The following is a 21,282-nucleotide window of genomic DNA, read 5'->3' as shown; positions in this document are numbered from 1 at the left end:
ACCCAATTGGGTCATTTGGTTGCAGGGCCTTGTCTTACACAGTTTAAACCCTGCTTACTGTAAGGCTGGTCAAACAGGCCCCTAGGCCAGTTCGGATACTGAAGGGCTGTGTGGAAGATATTCACTGATGGACAGGCCACAACTTCTTGAATCACACTGCTAGCGAGCTCGAGCAGGCAGTCATTAGAGACAACTGGGATCACTGGAATAGTGCGCTGTGGATCTCACCGAACCCAATCTGTTGTGCGTCTGACTGGATCAGGAGGTTCTGTGAACGTGCAGGCCAATTCATGCCAGCCACTGTCTCCATCTGTAGAAGCTCTTTCTTCATAAGGAACACCATGATGCTGCAGTTGCCTTAAGTATCGGACTACCACGGCACCTTACACTGCATGCTTATCTGAAGGCCCAGCCTACCGCTGGTGCAGAATGTGGTTAGGACAGTTCACGATTCAGCAGCTTGGCAGGAGCTACACTGACTGGCAGTGGAGAAAGGAGTACTACTTAAGACCATGTCACTGATCTACTTTATCCTTCCACAGTGATGAGAAATCCGTGTTGGTAAATGTGCCTCAGGCATGTTATCACTTGTTCCTTTCCCTCTGAAAATCTGCTTTCACTCCATATATCTTGGAAAAGGGACCCGACTGGGGCATTCCCTCAGGTTTCTCCCCCAAGACTATAGAACAATATACTCAAAGCTGAGGAAACTCGAGAACTGTTTGGCCTTCCGAGGAGTACGGTAGAACAACTTCTTTTTTTTTTTTTGTAACTAACCCTCTGGTTCTTTCTGTCTTTTGCTTGGGCCTTCTTTTGTGTTGGTATCTCTGAAACAGCTTCACTGAGTCTAAGCACTTTATCCATAAAATACAATAAATGCTGGGCTCTTAATGCCCGAGCTAGGAACATTATGAGCAGATGTTGGTATCAGGCAACTGTGACACCGGGCTGCAGCGAAAGACACAGTGCATTCTACCACCAAGTATAGCGCTCGGAAGCAGGGAATAAGGCTCTGGTACAGTGGCTGTCAAGTGCCCACACCAGATTCACTTGCACCAGAAGCAGGCGAGTCAATTCCCAGCATCAGGAGCTCTGTGAGGAGAATGCTGGCGCTAGGAACTTGTGTTTACATTTCACAGGTGTGGTTCACTCTCACATGCTGACCTTTGTACTCGTGCACTGCATCATGGTAGACCCACTTCAATTCACCTACATGTCAGTTGTTTTACAGTTCAATTTACTCACAGAACAAATAGTTTTGCAGCCATTTATCTAATTACTTACAGCTGTGATCTCTTCAGTGTATTCGTTCTCGTCAGGGGTGCCTGCATGCTGCCTAAATAGGAGTGCAGTGAAATACCAAAGAATGGTGCGTTTCACTGGCTCCGACAACCAAATGCCTTCCCTGCTAGACCTTGGTACTAAACACTGTGTTTACCGAGTCTATATCACACCTCGAGTCTCCAGGAGATACAGTGGGGGCATACAGCCACACCAGTACCCCAATACTGTCAGGCAAAGCTGCTAACACGATCCCTTGTGCTACCTGAGGCCACCAGCTTCCTGCATGCTGCTGAAAAGAATAAACAAAGACTTTTCAAAATACGTGTTTTTATTGTAGTTCATTTGAAACTTCAGAATACTTGGCAAGTGAGGCAACTGAGCAGGTCAGGCCGTGGCTAAAAGTGTGGGATGCCACAGCAGGATTCCTCATGTGCAAAAAGGCCAACTCTTCCACCTTGATAGACAGGAACAGGGCACGAGCCACATGATGGGAACAGTAACAAATGCAGGATCAAGGCGTTCCGCAGCACACACAGAAAAGCAGCCACAACGCCACCTAAGTCAGCACTCATGCTCAGAGCTGGTTTCCGTCCAAAAGTTAAGGTCAAAAGTAAGAGTTTAAAATACAAAAAACAGAAGGCCAGCGAAAGAGATGAAACCAGCACCAATCCTTTTTTAAAATCAGAATTTTGCAAATGTTAAAATATGGAGAGCGGAATTAAAAGGAGTACAGGCAAAACGAATCCTAGTCCAGGCACAGAACTGTGCTGCTGTGGGAGTTGCTGAGATGCAGGGACAGAACTCTGGGACCACACAGTCAGCAAAATATGTAAAGTAAAGCAGGGCAAATGTGGATACTATTGTGGTGCTCTGGAGTGCATGCATTCCAGCAGTGTGACTCACGACAAAGAGGGCGCTGAATCACTAGACCTCTCTGAATGCAGCCACCAGGATTACTGTACTTTCACGGTCAAAACAGGCGCTTACACCTCCCTGGATCAACCCCCGATGGTAGATAGTGACACAACAGAAGCAGTTAGGCCCCCCCCCCCACACACAAGGTGCCCCTGCAGTTCCCTCTGCGCTTACAGGGCAGTAGAAGATCTGAGCGCCCCGCAAGTGGCCAATATATGATTTTATAGAGTCCTCAATGGACCATTCATGGTTCAATCGTATGTAGCCTATGTTTCCCAATGGTGCACCTGCTGGGAGAAGCCCACACAGGAGCGACAGGCTCAATCGTGGGAAATATTTTAATATACTTTAATGCATGCTGGCACCTGGCCTGGGCTCTAAGCACCTGCACTGCGAGCCCATCAATTTAATTCTGGATCACAAAAGGTACAAGCTCTGCAGGACTTGGAGCACGAATACTGCTGGCCATATCGTCTCACTCCTGAAGTACCGCTACACTGTACATACGAGAACCATTTATGCCACCAGACTAGAGGCAGGTCCTGCAGAAGCAGCAAACACACACCGTCAGCAGTTCATTCCGCCACTTCCAGACCTCCATGCTTCAGGATTTCCTTCAACTCTTCTCCTACACTATTTTAGGCGTAAAACTGAGAAGCACAGCCTTGAACTGTGCAACAACATCTGAACAGGGTGCAAGAGATGGCAATGCTGTTTACTTCGGAAGATGGACCACAGAGCTGTAACCCCTGCAGGACATCATCTGGGAACTCTCAGTGGTAACTGCACAAAGTTCTACAAACCGCCTGTTCAGTTCCTGTGCAGCGGACTGCATTAACACACATCATTGCTCTCACAGGATCCCACAAAGGACAGAAAGTCATTTTTCAGAGCGAGAGCTCAATCATGCAAATGTATACAGGATTTTTGGACCAACAAGAAGGCTGAAACTCAGATACACCACGCCTGCACAAGGCACAAAACAATAGCCTTCCTGTGTGAAAAACCAGAACGGAGCTACTCCACACCTTATCCACTTCTGCATCCTTGCTAGCTTCCAATAGCTCTGTTCCCAGACCACAGCGACACGGCCTGTCTTGCTGTAGGTTGGCTCCTTCTGGACAATGCAGAGCCCTACAATCTGGGCCTGTAGTGCAGCTACCACACTCTGCTGTGAATGTCCTCTATCATCCTACCCTAGACTTGGGTCTAACTGTGTGTCATCGGCCTTAAGTGTTGTGCTTGCTGAGGTGTGTATATGTCCCATTCAGTCCGATTCCACACTCCGTCTGTGCTGAGGTTTTCTCCAAGGTGCACAATCTTCCCTTTCCCTCTCCAAAGGAGTCAGCCGTGGAACTGGATCTTTCCAGGTCCAAGTATGGTGATCACTCAAATAACAATTTTGCGCTCCCTTGAGCACATCGATTACTCCCAAGCTCACATTTCAGATTCCATTGCGAGGAGATCTTTGCTGAACTGTTTGGCTTCTTGTGCCAGAGACAGACGATAGTGGTGTGCTGGGTTGTGTCTATTCAACGTGGTTTTGTGCTGATGCGGTGGATCCACTGTGTCTGGTTGTGTGTCTGTGCTGAGCTGTGATTTTCCTCACTGCAGTATGTGATCATAAATCTCCACTAAGGAAGAAATTTGTGTCAAAGTTGCCGCCTACGCCAAAAGCCTGGATACCAGGGTTAACAGCAGCAGTGATTGAGAACATGTTGAACGCGGGGCGGGTGGGGGAAACAGACGAGATATGGTTATGTGGAGGGATGTACAACATAGTGGCCAGCTCATAGTCCAGTGCCAACCTTGATATAGTTTGCGCTCTGTGGGGCGAGATGCTGGCTATGCAATCAGCAGCCAGAACATGATCACCAATGCCACAAACAGGAAGAGGCGGGACAGGAACTGCTCATCAACATACTGTGGTGTTCCCGGGACAGCTGGAAAGCAAAGTAAGATCATGTCACTGCACATCTACACAGGAAGTTAAATCACAACACCTACAACCAAACCAGTGTGACAGTTCCGATTGCACATACATCAAGACCCTTAGGCAAATAGTGTCACCTCAAGGCTAGGATGCAGGACTCGTGCTGCACATAATTAGACACAGGTCAACCCCAACCGCCCAGAGCCAGGACATCTCACATAGCAGTACCAATTACTTGGAGTACCTTCCGTACAACGGCACAGGAAATGGACTAGCACACACTTTATTTGGAGGCAGTGCAAATGACCAGGACCTCTTTCCACCCCATGCGGGAACAACAACTTTGGCTTCTTTTCATACCGGATGATCAAACAACCTGGAGGATGTTTTAAATGGATCCAGTAGCCATGACCTCAGATCATATGAGAGAAGAACGAATACCCTGCAAGTAATCGCACCCACGAGGTAACACGAACACCCAGGGTCTTAATGTATATGAAGGAAGAGTGATTGATATGCACCTATGTCTCCTGACTCCACTCAAGAGGCCGTACTCACAGCAAGGGACATATTCTACATATAAAGGCCAAAGAACAGGACATAAAGCCACAGTCACCAGACAATGACCTCATCCAACAATGGGGTAGAAATAAGAGACATCTTGTTTGGAAAAAATTAACAAGACCTCAGTCAACTCTAAATAAATCTAGTTTAAGAAATGGCTAGAGCCAATGACAAAGATACAGATAGAGTCAATGACCAGCACCTCATCCCACACATCGGTAGCATGAATAGGACCTCACTCCACACACAAAGTAGGGAGGATGGCCTAGATTTCAAGTCAAATGCAGACACAGCGCCAACAATTACAGCCTGGGGACCCCATGCCAAAAGTAGGTCCAGACAAATGGCCAGGATGTCGTGCAAAACAGACGTATAATGGTCAATGGCCAGGATCTTCTCATACACAAGAGAACATTTACTCCTTACCAGAACTCGGGCCCTTTCATAGGCACTGTTCACCTCCCATTTCAATCTCCCAACCTTACTCACTCCCTACTTGTTGCTGCTACTGTCCCTGCCTTACAGCATACCTTCCTATCCCAACAACCAGGCACCCAAGGTTGGCTACCCATTATGCACCACCACCCCTCCAGAAGGTGCGGCAGACCTTTCTATTAACAAGGCCTTTCTTCAATCCCTCTTTACTTTCTAGCACTTTGAGGTTGCCTCTGGCTGCTTTAGGCGCTTTACTAACAACGTAACACTAGAAGCACAATCCACACATGTGCAGCCAACAACCAGAGCTCCACTGCATGCAAATACACTCATGCAGACGGACTGTCACAAACCGTAACAACAATGGAGTAGAGGTTCCCAAACAAACTGAAAACGCAGGGCTACATAAACAAATTGACTTCAGGCACTCCAGTAACAGACCAAGTCAATGTCTGCCATTTCATTACCTGGAGGAGGCCGTCCATCATTGATATTAAATGCTGTTGCAAAAATACCGAAGGGAAAAGCACCAATGCCAAAGGACATCTGGAAACCACCATCTCCGAAGCCAAAGCCCTGGAAGCCCTGAAAAGGAAGCAAAAACGATGGTGAGAAAAGTAGAAATAAAATGGTAGTCCACCTCGGACGGCCCCTGTCAGACAACCAAAGCACACTTCAGTAGCAGACCACCTAGAGCAGAAGTCTTCAAACTGGGGGGCCTCAAGTGATCCCGGGGGGCACCAAACTCTGGCCAAAAGAAATATTATACAGATAACATGCCTTTGTTTTAAGCAGAAGCATGTTATCGCAGTTTTAAAAAGGTAACTACTTATCTGCAATGATTAAATAGGTTTAGATATATTTAAACATTGCCATCTTTCTAAAATAATTATGAACATTTCTGAGGGGGGGGGGGCAATGATTTTTATTTTTCAACTGGGGGGGCCGGTATTAAAAAGTTTGAAGACCACTGACCTAGAGTAATCCACACAGGGGTAGCAACGAGATGTACACCTCTATGGAAGGCCACCTGGAGGCAAGCTCAAGTGGCAGGCCGCCAGAAGCACATCCATACAGGAAACTGCCACAACTATCAGTCATCACCACCCTGCCCTTGAGGCACACATAGCTGGCAGACTACCCAGAGGCATGCCCCACTGGCAGACCCATGAGAGGCATGCCCCACTGGCAGACCCATGAGAGGCATGTCCCACTGGCAGACCACCAGAGGCAGGGCACAATGGAAGGACATCAGACGCAAGCTTCCAGAGCGGTTTATCAAGATTACACATTAGTATACCTTGGCAATATATAGGACGCACTCTTCAAGGGTTACTATCCGAAATATGCAATGGTTCCCACTGAGCAAAACTCAGAACAGGCACCATGCTGGCAGTCTATTAAAATAACTTAATTAACGGGCTATAAGGAGGGTATTCACACTCTCGCCATCTGTACTGCTATATAGAGGAGGTCTATTTAATATAGCTATTTAAAAGATGTGGCACATTTAATAAGAAGGAAACCGGTACAGGGAACATGAAGGCTAAAGAGCTGCTGCACCCTGGCACCGACATATACTTTAATGACCTCCCACAGGACTCCTTAGTCTGAGGAGCGGGAGGATTCCCTGGGGAACAGTGGAGCAGTTACACCGCAAACTGCAATCCTTTCATCAGCTTATATTTCACCTTCTGTCCTCATTATTCTCTATAGTTTCCCTGTTTTGATCCCCTCTACACTCTACGTGCAGGACAGCCCATTGACAAACATCACGGACCTGTGCAGAACGACTAAAAAAACTTTGGGTCTGAAATTGAGCCTCACCCCTGTCAGTTTATTGACTTTTGTGAAACTGGACTCGTACTGGTGCACTTAAATAATTTACAGCACAGTGTAAACAACAAAGCAGAAACCTTCACAAAAGGCAGCTTTACAATTCTTAAAGACAGCATGGCAATCAAACGTAAGAAAAACATGCAAACATAATACACGCTATATGTGGGATTAAACACTCAAGCCAATCGATCGGAAAGTTCTTTGTATAACTAAACTGCTAGATCTTGGCTTACTTATTTGATTAGGTATTTGAAACCCAAAACCAATGTGATTTAGGAAAGAATTCAATGTTAGGTGTAAAGGTAAAGAACTTTAATGACAAATTCCAAGAGTGCATTTGGACTTACACAAGTCACTCTGAAGAAACATCTGGGTCTCAAGGGCCCACCTGGATGACTGCTGTGTATCCGTGCCAGATACCGCACACAGGACAAGATGGTGTTCCGTGTTCCAGTTATTGTGGAAATTATCAGTGGCAGGGTCTGAGGCAGTAAATGATCCCTTGCTGAAAAGACTTCGAGACAGATGCACTATTTACTGGTTGCCAAAAAACTGGTCTATTTTATTAACGGTATTTTTCAGATCAGTAAAGAATCTGACTAACCGAGATAGGTACTAATGAGATGGTTTGTCAAATTCCTATTTGGAGTGGGTCGTAATTTGACCTACCTCATGAATATCGATGAAGTAGGTTACAAATTGTGTTTGGAAATGCCGTAGCCGTGATAGTGACGGCTAGGGTTAGCAGACCATCATCTGTGTGATTGACTTTCAATAAAGTAAGCCTTTTTTGTTTGGTTAACGTGCACATTTTACTTGAAGGAATCAGGGATATATTTTAAGTTCCAGGTGTGGCAGTGGTTCCCTGGACCACTACCTACTCCCCAAAATACTTTTTGTCTTTTTTATTTAATATTCAAGAAGGATGAACGAGTAAACATTCCCAACTCAAGAGGCAGTGCATTTTCAAAGTTCTGAGACAGAATATCAGCTGGGAAACATTAATACATTGCATACAAAATCTGAAAATGGAAAGAACACTTACAACACACTCCTTCTAAATTTCGCAATTTGGTATGGGGCCAGAACCCCATTTTAGTTGTCAGTGAAAGTTTAGCAACTCCAAAAATTCGAGTTGTACAAGAGAAAACACATTTTTGTGGTTGCAAATTCCGAATCTCAGTATTTGAGACTATACAAATGCTTTTTACATCTGGGACTTCCATCTTAAATTTTAATAATGGTGAAGGAGTCTCCTAATTTTACTCCTCCCTTTGACACTGGAGATAGGTGGCAGCGTGGTCCCCTTTCTACATTTCTGTCCCTCTTATAATGTGAAAACGTTGTACCGAACGTGGCTCGAGGTCATGTTGACTGCATCTCTAGGATTGCATGTTTATCAGAAACCATCTGCCACTTTCCCTAGCAACCCAACGAGTTCTAGAGGTAATTCTCAATAATTATGCCTTATACTGGTGTTTAGTCTAGCAGATCGTCTACAGGATATGGTCACTCCTACTAGGAATTTCATTCCAGGTTCTTCATTGGTACTAAGAAGAGGCATAATGCCTAGTACTCAAGCCTGAGCAAAGTGAACCAATTGGTCCCAGTAGACTGCTTCCTCCTGTTTGCTCTGATGCAAACTGTAGTAGCGTTGCATCAAGTGGACTGGACTGGTTATCATCTGTAGACCTCCAGCATGCTTACCTTCATACAGGAGTATCAGCAGGATAAAAGGTTTGCTGTAAATGGTGATAACTACCTGTACAGTTGCTACCCATCCAGCCTCAACATGGAAGCAAGGGTACTTGTAAAGGTGGCCTTACCAACGTAACTGGCTAGTAAAAGCAATGTCAAGGCGAGGTAGCCAAGAATCTATAGTTCATGTGCAACTTTCTTCATAAAGTCGCAAAGGCCCTAGGTTTCTTGAAGGAAGTGTGAGGATTGAATGTATAACACCTTTGCATGACACCTCTATCAGAAAGGTCAACTGTCCCGAGAGTCGAAACTCTGCAGGTAAATGATAAAACACTCCATAACAATATCTGAAATCTTAGTATGGTCATTTCAGATGTTTCTAGGACTCAGTGCCTCCTGCAAGCCTTGGCTCCACTGCCACACATGAAACCATACGTCTTCCAACACTATCTGGCTCTTCACTGGGTTGAACTACAAGAATCACAAAGAATTGTCTCATTATCAAACAAAGTTGTTTTCACTGTTCTGTTGTGGCTTTGGGAATCCATCAATCTTTTCAGTCACTGACTCCACAGATAACTAAGTAATTCAACTACTGCTCTCACTACTTCTTGAGAGCTGACCAGCAGGAAATGGACCCATGCACTGTAGTCAACATAAGCAATGCGCCTCCAAATACATCCCGAGTATTCATAGGGAAAGTTGCATTCTGATAGATAACACAATATTGTATTTGAACAATGGAGATTTACTTCCTCATTCCATGTGCCTGTTAACCTTTCGAGTATGGGACTGTGTACTTCAAAAACAATATCTGTGTCATGGCATTTATCTGGAGTGTAAATGCAATCTAGAGCAGGATCATTTGAGCAGATCATGCCGTGCTAATTATGAATGGCACATTAATCGGGTTATCCTTTAATCCATCTTCTGCAAATGGGATTTTCTGAAGACCTTTTGTTTTGGTGAAAGGGAACAACCGCCAATGTTCAGGTTTGCCTTCAGTATGAGAGCAGAAAACAATTCCCTCTGGGATGCTGTTTGAGCCTTTGGATATTTCCAAATAATTTAAACTTCTCATTTCTAGGACTCGTCAAATATTAAATAATTACAACACTTTGGAGATGATTCTCTCAGCTCCAATCTGATGAAGACATATTTGTCTCTCAGGGCAGCATTAGGTAATGTTAATATAGTTGAATCTGGTCTGTCTAAATAAAAAAATAAAAACAAGTTCAGCAGGAGGGATTATGTTTCCATCTCTCTACAACTGCTTAACTTAAGGGTTGATTCCTGAGAAATTACCTTATGTATAAACTGGGTTTCACAAAGTAACATTAATATGTGTGCAGTCAGGAAGGACTCCAGGATGTGTCTGTGTAACAGTAAATGATTACTCTTTGGTACTGGTCTCTTACCAGATTACAGAAAAAGCACATGGTTGCTGCTCAATTTCAAGCTTTCTCTAGTTAGCTGAAAACATATGTAGATTGTGTCAACAGTGTCTTCTCCTAGGACCACAGTACTCTCAAGAAAGCGTTGTTTTTACTTTGTAAAGTCAAAGGACCATAGGAGAACAATGTGTAACAATGCACCCCTATATACTTTGCTCCTTTTTAGCAGAGTGAAAGTAGCAGTGGTCTGGGCTAGTTTGGGACATTGCTGCTTACCAGCCTTAGTGAGACGAGGAGATCTGGAGGAAGACCACCAATGAACCGAAGCTTGTGAAGCAGGACCAGAGATTTACAGACACACTTGCTCTTCCTGAAAAGACAGATTTCAGCTATCCCCCATGACTACTATTACAAGGTGGGGAGGAGGCGGTGCTGCTGGTACTTTGAAGAGAATGAAAAGAGCTGGAGATAATTAGCTCAACAAAGGAGTCAAGAAAGAAAAGTTCAGGAGATGGTGAACATGGACCTTTTTGCTTCTTTGTGCCAACTCTAAGAATCAAACTAGAGATCTGACCTCCTTGAGGTCAGCTTCTTAGTCTCACGATTTTGGTATACAATATATAGTGTGAACAGAAACACAAGGTTGATCTCCATCCATCAGAAACCTTAAAAGAGAAAGTCAGCAAAGCAGAGGAAACAGGGCACACAGTGCCCAAGTTAAAACTAAGCTAAACACGGTCACATCACTGAAAAAGAAAGTTTCTATAAAGAATACCACAAACACTCTGAGATTAGATAATAGCATCGTGGTCGTAGCAGCATTGACAAAGGTGAATACACTGTTTCGTTGCCAACCTAAGTCACATAGCTGCAAACCCTAGAAGTGGAACAAGTCTTAATTATGTAGGAAGATAATACAGAATAAAAAAATCATTTGGACAAAGTTCCCATAGATGATCTGAGACATACTGATCCTTAGTGCTATGGACCAGAGAAGATCAACTTCAGGCAGCAAGGAAGAAACGCTTTCCTTGAAAGCTGGAGGTAGGACGCAAAGCCTAAAACCGTGAAACCAAAACTACCAGTAGTAGATGAAAGTGCTAAATCACCTTAAATAAAGCAAGAGGTTAGCCCTTTGGACCACCTTGGAGAACCAAGAGCAAAAAGCTTCAAATACACTGCCACTCTTCAGAGAGAACTGCAACCACAAAATAAATTTTAAAAGTTAAGTAGTACCAATAATGAGTGTTAAAATGATAGACAACCATATCTGAGTAGGTGTGAATGCAGTGGAGGCAGGATGGATACTTTAGGGGACCTCTTGAGCTGGCCATCTCCAGAGGTACCAAGAGCAGGTCTTAATCTTCCAAATGCGACAGGGTGCAAAAGACTGAGCAGTTTCAGAGAAAGTATTTACAGGCATCGGACTGCCCAATATCTGTATGATGGAGGTGAACCTTTCCTCAGGAGGACAGATCTTGCCCTTATATGCCCCTGTCGACAATAGTCAACTTACCATCTACAGTAATGTTGTCTCATGGAACATACAGGTTTTAAACCATGTTCAGCAATCAGGGACATTGAAGATATATGAAAAACATTGGTATGATAAAGCAGTATTGAAGCAGGCTTTACTGAAAGTTATACTGAAGTAGAAATAATGTGCAGAATAATCAGACACCAAGTAAATATGAAAATATGTACTCCAACGTACAACTAGGTGCTGAAGCTTGCAAAGGCACAAGTCCCCTTGTTTAATAAGAATCCTAAGAATACGAGCTTTGCTCCTTCCATCGCTTTCTGGTATGGAAACAGAATGGAAGGGTAACTTTCAGAATCGAGCAGTAAGGACCTCAGCCTTAGGAAACTGCAAGCCATGGAGGTGTAAAAAATAAACAAAATCAACTAGGTTATACACGCCAGTTTCTAAATAAAACAAGTTACATTGTTTGACGTATAGTATAGATTTTTATGAATGATATGTTTTCAGTCACCAGCAGCAGAATCAAAGGGCATGAGGACAGACAAATACTGCACGCAATCTAGCTCTTACTACTTGGCAGGACTTAACTACTTGGCTTCCTGACATGAAATATGTTGCTTACACCTCCTACTGTCCAAAGAATACATGAGTTAATATATGAACATTTGTGCCCAGTTAAATATTGTATGTGTACAAGTCTGGGAACATGGTTTTGCGGTGCATGGCAAGGATATTCATCTATAAAACGGGCATTGGTCTTATTTATGCAAGAGACCGGCTTTATCAATGTGTTTTTGTCATGTTATAAAGCAGCATGACTGCTTCGCAGCATGGCTGAAAGTTAGCAAAACAAAATGGTGCTGGGATGTGGTCAAAGCTGGCATTGTAATATCACTTTTTCTTCTGGCAGGAGGGGTGGAGCAAGCAACAACGTGGGAGAGGGCTGGTTGAATGTGGATTGCAACAATGCGGGGGGCGGGCAACAAAGGACAGAGGGACTTGCAAGCAACAACTGAGGAGGGGGACAGGGCCAAGCAACAACAGAGGATGAGGATGGAGGACAGGGCATGCAACAATGCCCGGGGATGGGAAAAGCAACAGAATGAGGGAGATGGCAGGACCAACAAAGACAGCAGGAAGAGGGCAGAAGGAAACAAGCAACACGATGGGCAGGGAGAGGAGGGCGGAATGGGGCAAGTAACATGACGGACAGAGTACAGTCAATGAAAGAGGGAGGAGGGCAAGCAAGGACAAGCAACATACACTCTTCTGGAGTGCTTCCACAAAAATATAACAAGTATTTGCAATGGGTCACGCGTTTGCTCAAGTTAGAGCTATTAGCGTTGTAAGTTCCTAACTGGACTTTTCTTGCTACATAAATTGAAAATTAAAAGTAAAACAGTTGACATGAGCGAGCTGATTCAAAAGCGCCATGGCCGCCGTGAGCACGAAGGAGAGACACAAAAGGAAAAAGAAGTTTGCTCACAAACGTATCAGCAATCATGCAATTATCCATCTAACAGGGTCGATGGCAAGGCGGTAACAAAACCAACCTAAGGAGGGACAAATGTAAAGCATTTAGCAACGATGATAAAGGATTTTTGGAAGGCAGGTCTATGAACGAGGGATAGTGATGGTCATGCAGTAAGCGTGGTTAAAAGCCCACAGATAGATTACAGTACGTCAGAGCACTTGCGCTCGACCTAAAAAGTAATTATTAAAGCATGAGCAGCAGAAAGACACGGAGTAAGGAAAAGGAAGCAGCCCGTGGACCATGCTACAGGGCAGCACCATATACAAGAAGAGATCATCAAGCGATGGTAAGCAATGAATGGGCTCTGAGTCCCTTGTAACTAATCAAAATGTCTCTGCCCGTCTCAAGTGTAACTTAAATACTGTACGGCATATGCCCATCTTCTTGAGATGGAATGGTGGGCATTGCAGATTTCTTAAGGACCGAGCTAACCCCACTCTCTGGCCCTTACAAAAGCCTCTGAAGAGGTGTAACAGTACTAGTTCAGCACATGGGCAGAGTAGTCTGACTACGTGTTCAAAACAAAGGGCAACATATAAGTAATCTGGCATTGTCTGCATCATAGTAGATGGCTTACATGTCAAGGAGTTTATAGTCCTTGTTAGGTATGGATCGCAGAGGTCTCTATGCAGTAGCCTGGCTAGCAGGGCACTGTACGGTGGTCTTGTCAGGAGGGGTCTGGACAGCAATCTGACTAGTAGGACTCTAGACTGTGGCCTAACAGGGCTCTAGTCAGTCATCTGGCTAGCAGTGATATGAATGGTGGTCTGTCCAGGAGGGATCTGGATAGTCTGGTTAAGGTGACACTGCAGTGGTCTTGTTCAGAAAGTATCAGATAGGGCTCTTTAAGGTGGTCTTGCTAGCCTAACGGGCAGAACTGAGAAGTCAGGCCTTGCAAAAAAAATAATTGGATCAGTAAGGCCTATTTTATAGGCAGACTTTGAATGTCTATGTTTAAAGGCAGCTGGAGATACAGTGACCCACATTGGAGGTTGCACCTATCAAACAAACAAACCCAACTAACCAACTCAACCCATTCTATTCCCCAAAAGCCTTAGGTACAAAGTTTACAATATTTCTCATCTGAGTATTAACTGCCAATGTTGAGAAATAAAGGACAGTCAGCTGCTCCTACCCAAAATATCTGTTGGGTGTCGCTGTAGTTCAGTAAATGCTTTGGAGGGGGTCTTTTGGTGCTATTTAGTGTGATATTAACATTCAGTTCACTTCAATTTGACATGGGGATAGGCTTCCACACACCTGGTCCCACTCCCTAGTATTACAGCCTGCTACAGAGATGAAGCGCTACAAAGAATCTCTTACCATACTGGCTGCTGCAGGCACTGTCCGACAGCTGAAAACTCATCCCTCTTCTCCCACAACTTCAAGCACACAGAGAAACAATCAAACCATCTGTTACGGGGAAAGCCCAACCACCCCCTAATCCACTGGTCCCTACTTACCCCTCTATTTTCAGGCTCCGGCCTCTGTCCTTGTGGCCGAGGAGGGGTTTTCTCTCTGTGGAGGAAGAAGCATTGACATCAGAGGTCAGCTGTGCGGCAGAACATTTCTCCCCACACCAAACCTGTCATCAAACACATGCTCCTGCAAACAACTAGTCATGTTTTTTTGCACTCATCACCACCTCCATTTCACTGCCAAAGATCAAACATTCAAGTGCATTACATGAACACTCTTAAAAATGGATGAACCCAGTAGTGTCACCACACTCCATGAACATATCCTCCCTTTTTCCTGTGCTTTCCCTCTCACAGTCATATCCATATAATGCAGCCAAGCAGACCCCGGCTTACCTGGGGTCCTGCTGTCCAGTACTACCTCTTCCGTAAAGTGGAATAACTTTTTCTCTGCTGATGCCGGCTTTACATACAGGGCAGACTTGCCGGTTGGGCCGGGTCTCCAGCCACTGTAATAACAAACATCAGAGAAGGATTTCAGTAGAAAGGACACAACAAGCAGCTAAGAGATAAACAGCACTTTCACAACAGCAGCAGAAGCAACTAGTCTCAACAAAAGCATTACAAAAGAACCCATGGCAGGGGAAGGCATCAATGAACGTGAACTACAGAGACAGCGACTGCTACGACAGGCTACCAAGGTTAGGATCTGTGGTCTATCGCATCATGCCCAGGGGATTGGATTTATTTTTTCAGAATAAAGTGAATGGTTAGCGACGCAGGCTTTTTCACTAAGAGGTTTTTATACACAGGCATGCCATGCAGTGACCCCCTTCATCCCTATAAGCACTCCCTGAAGGAGAATCAAATATGTCAAAACGTAAAAATTTGTTTTATATAAAGCACTCCGAACAAAACAGGATGACTTTTTTCATCACAACAACTTAATCATATTTTTCCCACTTCTCTTTGTCCCATAATTTCTGTTATTGCTTCTTCGGTTTATCATTCCATGTGTACAAGCAAAAGCTCACTGAGCTGTTGAGAAATTGGAAGGTTTCTCTGAAAGGCCAGTGAGGACTGAGGAGGATCAGTCGTGTGTTGCATCCAAATATACCAGCCTTTCAGGGAAACCGCATGTGCCTGTGGCAGAAACCTGCCATTTTATCTTAGGCACAGACAAGTCCCACTACGAGGTTCGGAGACCTATATATCCAATTGCTATTCTTTCGGTCAAGATGTAGTGTTACAACTTCCCCCCTTCAATCACCATTTATGAATAAATGGGCAACAGGTCCTTTTGGGTGCAAAAAGTTACATTTTTCTCAATGCTTTGATTTTACGGTAAGAGGCATCGCCAGAAGCAGCCAGCAGAGGGGGCCTTCTCAAGAAGCCAATGAAGCAGAGGCTGAATCTCGGGAACATTCCATGCTCAGTTATCACATGCCAGGTGGCATTGGCTCCAAGGCAATGGGAAGCCAGGCCATGCACTGGCACTCTCCTCTCCAAGCCAACAAGAGTGGGTGATACAGAACATCCCAATGCACTGGCACCTCTCTCACCGAGCCAATGAAGGAGTGAGTGAAAGAATATCTATGCACTGTCTTCCCCATGACTATTAACGAGAGCGCCACTGGATACCAGATGCACTGTCAGGCTCCTGCCCAAGCCAATGAGACAGGGTGATTATAGGACATCCAACAGACAGTCACTCTTCTCTCCAAGCCAACAAGTTAGAGTGCTCCAAGACATCTGATACACAATGACACTCTCCTCTCCAAAACAATGAGATGGAGTGCTACAGGACATCCAATGTACTGTCACTCTCCTTTCCAAGCCAATGAGACAAAGCGTTCTAGGACATCCAATGGACAGTCACTCTCCTCTCAAGCAAATGAGCTAAAGTGCTAAATGACATCCAATACATGGTCACTCTCCTTTCCATGTCAATGAGCTAGGGCAGTGCTTCCCAAACTTTTTAGAATCACAACCCAATTTTTAGAACAAATATTCACAACCCATCTAGCTTTAATGGACATGGGATGTGCCTTTATTTTTAATGTAACTAAAGCAGTGTGTGGTAGTGAAAAGCCTTTTACACAAGGCACATTTTCCACTGAAATGGCCACTAAATTTGCACCAACCTGCAGTTTTACTGATAGAACTATATTATACATAAAACGCTGTGTGTAAATACTGTTTCATTGAATATTTATCATAATTGCCCTAATTTGTTTTGATTCTATTAAAATCTTTGTTTCCATCACACTTCAGAAAAATGGCCTTTATTTTTTCTTTCCTAACTGCTGATTGTATACCGTTCATTTAAAGGTATTTACATGTTGTTGTGTGTTACAAAAATGACATCCTACAGCCTTTCCTTTCACACTTCCCAAAAGACTGTCACATAATTCACCTTACATTTCTTTCTCTGGCTGCAAAGCAATTTGTCAGAACACATAGCCTGACATCTGACCTCTGTTTTTAAAGCAACAGCAAATGTGACAAGATAAACACAGAATTTAAAGAAATCTTTATTTATTGCTTGGACTTTCGAGACACACCGAAAATGTGGTAGACAGTAAGGGAAACAGAGCTAGGGTGTTACAGGACATCTGATGCACTGACACTGTCCTCTACAAGCCAATGAAAGAGTCACAGAGGGCATCTGATGGACTGTCACTCTCATCAAACAATGAGGGAGATTCCCACTGAGAATCCTTTGGGACATCTCTCTCCTTGTTCCCTAACAAACATCCTGTGGCTGTAACGTAGGCTGTTGATTCTCCTCTGACTGTAATACCAAAGCTGGCTACTAGAGGTCAGTGCTGCACTGTGGACTGTTCACTCTATCCCAGGTGGTGAAAGAGACCGTTTCTAGTAATTCACGGTCTCTAAGCAAGCTGCCAGAAGGCCACAAAGTCAGCACACATGGTAGGGACTCTGACTGTGCAAGGGTCAGCTATGTGGACATCGTGCTGTGAATGAGACTGTGCAAGGGTCAGATCTATGTGGATATTGAGCTGCGGGTGAGACGGTGCAAGGGTCAGCTGTGTGTGGACATCGCTGTACGATGGAGCACCCTGTGGGAAAAGAACGCTCAACAACAGGGCAGAACAAATAAAACAACAACAAAAATCGACGTCTTACCTGATGCAAACAAGGCCAACTGTCAGCGTTCCCAGGAGAGCAAGCACAGGTCAGGGAGAGAGAGGAGAGAAAAATATGTTAGTGTACAAGTCTCTTGCAGCAACACAACGAGGCTGATTAGGGTCAGGTCAGCATAAACAGACTAGAACAGCAGCCGACCCCCCCTGAGCGGCTGCAGTCTCGAGGTTCAGCACCAGACTAGCTACGGAAAGAACAGTCACACGTACCACGCGTAAAGAAAGTAGAAGCGAGCCAGGTGACACAAAACCAGATGAGGAATTGGAAAAAAAGTTCCACTGGAGTTAGAAGATCCTAAACCAGAGTAAAGGCAGCAGAGAAACCTCAGCCGTTTCTGACCGACACAAACAACAGCCAGGTAAGAACCGGAAACCAGGCTGAAACCAGCCAAGAGACACAACAGCAGGCTAGGAAACCAAACCAGAGTCCCAAAACTGAACACCAGAGAAAACCAAGCAAACGGGACAGAGGCGACTTCTCAAGTATGCACCAGTGTGAGAGGAAGTGTGCAAGACTCCGCCAGCCTGGGCTCAGGACACAAGAAACACTCCGGGGTCTTTGCGGAGGGCACCGTCAGGGGGCGTTAGAAACAATCTCGCAAAATATAAACCCTGAAAATCCCAGTGAAAACAGGCAGAAAAAACAATGAAGCGAGCTAAAGGCAAGGACCGATCCACTACCTCGTAATAGGACCGGGATACCTCCTATCTGCATTGCTAGTGAAAGGGCCCCACACTCCACTGCCACTTACCGTGGAAAGGTGTTTTCACCCAAGAAGTGGATAGTTAGAACCTCCCTATCGGGAAGAAAGCAGGGCCATTCTGAGGTCTGAACCTTCCACGTCTCCGGTGGGGGTGACCTCTCCTTCCCAACAGAGTTATGGCATCTACATTCTCCAGCGTAAGACGACTTACCAGCTCACCTCTTCCTCAGTGGGAATACTGATGGCTTCTTTAGGCACCGCAAACACCCCTTATAAGGGAGATCTGAAGCTTTTCCTTTGCTGAGCTAGAGGACGTAAAGATGCACCTCGAAGACTGTTTTTAGAGGTTGGTTCTGAATCCAGGCTGCATGGATGTCTGTGCCCTCCCATCCACCAAGACATACACCGTTCTTTTATGTCTTTACTAGGGAAATTCCCCCATCATGTCCCTCACAGTCCCGCCCAATGCTATGTGTTTTGCAACAATACAAATTCAAGCTCAACAAGGACAGTTTCACAAATCCACTCTCAATGTCGCTATTTTGGTAATTACTCCCAGTAAATTAGTTCCGCTAAGGATCACCAGAGCAATGCCCAACGCATTAACTTCTTTAACAGCAACGGGAGCGTAAACCTGTTTTACTTGCTCTGCTTAGAGGATTATTACACAGATGAATGTTTGAGAGATCTTGGACTGGACACAGAAACCTTTAACCAAAAGCATCTATGCTAGCAGCTCAAGCAGACAATTACACAATCAGCCATTCCACTGAGAACTGGTTGCCCAACACAGGACACCCCCTGCCCTAGAGAAAGGTTTCATCTTAAATCCGATGCCATATGCCCTCCAGAGTCACAAAAACAAACTTCCTGCTGCCCTGCAGGCTTTCCCTTGGCAGGGACTGCAAATTACAACACAAACATATTGGTCACATGGGGCATAGGGCTTGTATAGACAAGCAAAGTCTGATTTTTTCTTAGGTCAGAATTTCAAATCTTGGTGCAATACATTCCCAACCATAATTTAACTTCAGCTCCTTCTGTTCTCTTACACTTCGATTGCTGTCCTGTGTTTGCCTGGAGTACAAGTGCATCCTTTTAAATCCTCGCCATCAGTGATGTGGTCCTGGTGCTGCACCCTCTCCCTCCAGTCAGATCTCACACTGCATGGCCGCCTTGAGTACAACTACATGCTTGCCTGTCCGACTGTACCCTTGCTGTACTAAACTGTCTCTAAGACGTATACAGAGGCCATACACTGCTAGAGAGTACACATGCCTAATCCATTGATTCTCCACAGAACTTCCTTGAAGATATGGTACTTTTTTAGGAGATTTCTCCTAAACTTGCAACTGCAGACACCTCCTTGGAGTGGTGCGGGTTACTTTTGCTGGGTAGCTCGTCTGCGATGGGATTGCCCCACTAGAGTGCTGTGGTGCCCATGACTCTGCTCTACTGCCCCAAACTATTGCACCGGTAGCTCTTCTCAACTCCTAAGGAGCCATCAGTGTATATTTCGGGTGATGGTACCCAATATCTGGGCAACTCCTCACCACCACAGAGCAAAAAAAAACAAAAAAAAAAAACTTGAACGCTGCATGGATGGCAACCACCAACTACTGGATAAGCTTAACTAACTGAAGTTCATTCCCTCAAAACCTATGGTCATAAGGTGGGCTCCCTGCACGCTCTCTCCATGCTGCTGTTTTATCCAGGCTACTGCCCCTCCCTCCACTCACAGAGAGAAATAAACTGGTAGTTCTCGTTGCTCAGGAGGTCTCTTTCGAACTCCAGGTTGGTTGAAGTCCAAGCTATTTTTACATATGGTCTCTAGGGAAATGATTTCTGGACAGAGTCTAGCCACAAAAGGCCTGTACCACCAGCATCACTGTTCTGTCCCACCTGATCTGTGCAAGTCACATACATGTGTGCATCTTTTGTCCTGAGCACAGTCACAGTATTTGCACCTCGCTGCTATATGCTGTTTTTCGTTTAGTTGCTTATACACGTGTTAATAAGGTGCAATCTTTTTTTTTTTTTTAACAAAATATTTGAATTGCAAGTAAAGCAAACAGATAAACAGCGACAATAAATGGAATACACTGTAGCACCAAGAGACTGCCATAGAGAGTCAAACTTCCCTCTGCCCATAGACCCCTCAGCCCCATCACTCAACCCACAATTATTCACCACGCAGCATTAGTGCTTGGACACTCTAGGCGCAAAGCATCAAGACCGGTATTCTCAATAGGGGCACAGTTAACAGCCCGATGATCATTCAATTTCCCCTGGATTACTCAAATGTGGGCTCCCTCGACTTCAAAGATCACAGGATTTTTACAGCCAGGCCTTTGATGGGCTTCAATGACAGAGATTAAGTGCAATCAATGTTGTAAGAATTGAGTTTATTCCTACCAATATATGTCGGATTTAAAATCTGGTGTATTACTACCAAGCTTATCATAATAAAAGGGACCCATGCCTGTTTCTTGGCGACAGGTTGATTCACTGCAGACGACACAACCCTGAAATTCTCCTGTGTTCATCTCCAAGAGTACTTAAATAACAGAAGGATGAACAGGAGTCAGTGGGAAGAAAACATATTTTGCCTCCAGCCCTTTGCATTCACTGGTAAAGACAGTGAAAAGGATGGGCCCTGGCATCGATATGTGGGCAGGCACCCGAAAGCCACTCCGTCCCTAGTGGACGCACTCACCGCCAGTGTTTACTTTGGAATAAAAGGAGTGCAGTGGCCCAAAGTTTTGCTGAGAAGCCCCTTGCCAGTACTATTAAATGTTGCCAAGGATGAGTAGTCTGGATTCTGCCTCTTAAATCCAGTGGCCTGCACTGAGTGTGCCGGTCAACACACGCACTTAGGTTTCTCCAATTCGGCTGTGCTGAACAGCCAGCTTGG

The 21,282-nt window shown here is 44.8% G+C and overlaps 1 protein-coding gene across 4 annotated transcripts in view; it reads right to left on the bottom strand.

The window, feature by feature from the left end:
• Positions 1–1,594: 1,594 nt before the first annotated feature.
• Positions 1,595–21,282, bottom strand: part of RNF185 (ring finger protein 185) — a 64,161-nt gene continuing 44,473 nt past the window's right edge. For all 4 annotated transcript variants that reach the window (XM_069215062.1, XM_069215060.1, XM_069215061.1 and 1 more), the window contains 5 exons: positions 17,648–17,666; positions 14,894–15,006; positions 14,543–14,597; positions 5,599–5,716; positions 1,595–4,142 (listed from right to left, as the gene is read on the bottom strand). In XM_069215062.1, the coding sequence (XP_069071163.1) occupies positions 4,045–4,142; positions 5,599–5,716; positions 14,543–14,597; positions 14,894–15,006; positions 17,648–17,666 (403 nt within the window). In that variant the 3' untranslated portion in view covers positions 1,595–4,044. The remainder of the gene's footprint in view (positions 4,143–5,598; positions 5,717–14,542; positions 14,598–14,893; positions 15,007–17,647; positions 17,667–21,282) is intronic.

This window comes from Pleurodeles waltl, chromosome 11 (assembly GCF_031143425.1).
Source record: "Pleurodeles waltl isolate 20211129_DDA chromosome 11, aPleWal1.hap1.20221129, whole genome shotgun sequence".
Lineage (NCBI taxonomy): Eukaryota > Metazoa > Chordata > Amphibia > Caudata > Salamandridae > Pleurodeles > Pleurodeles waltl.
The sequence above is the reverse complement of the archived record's forward strand: the minus strand, read 5'-3'. Positions and strand labels throughout refer to the sequence as shown.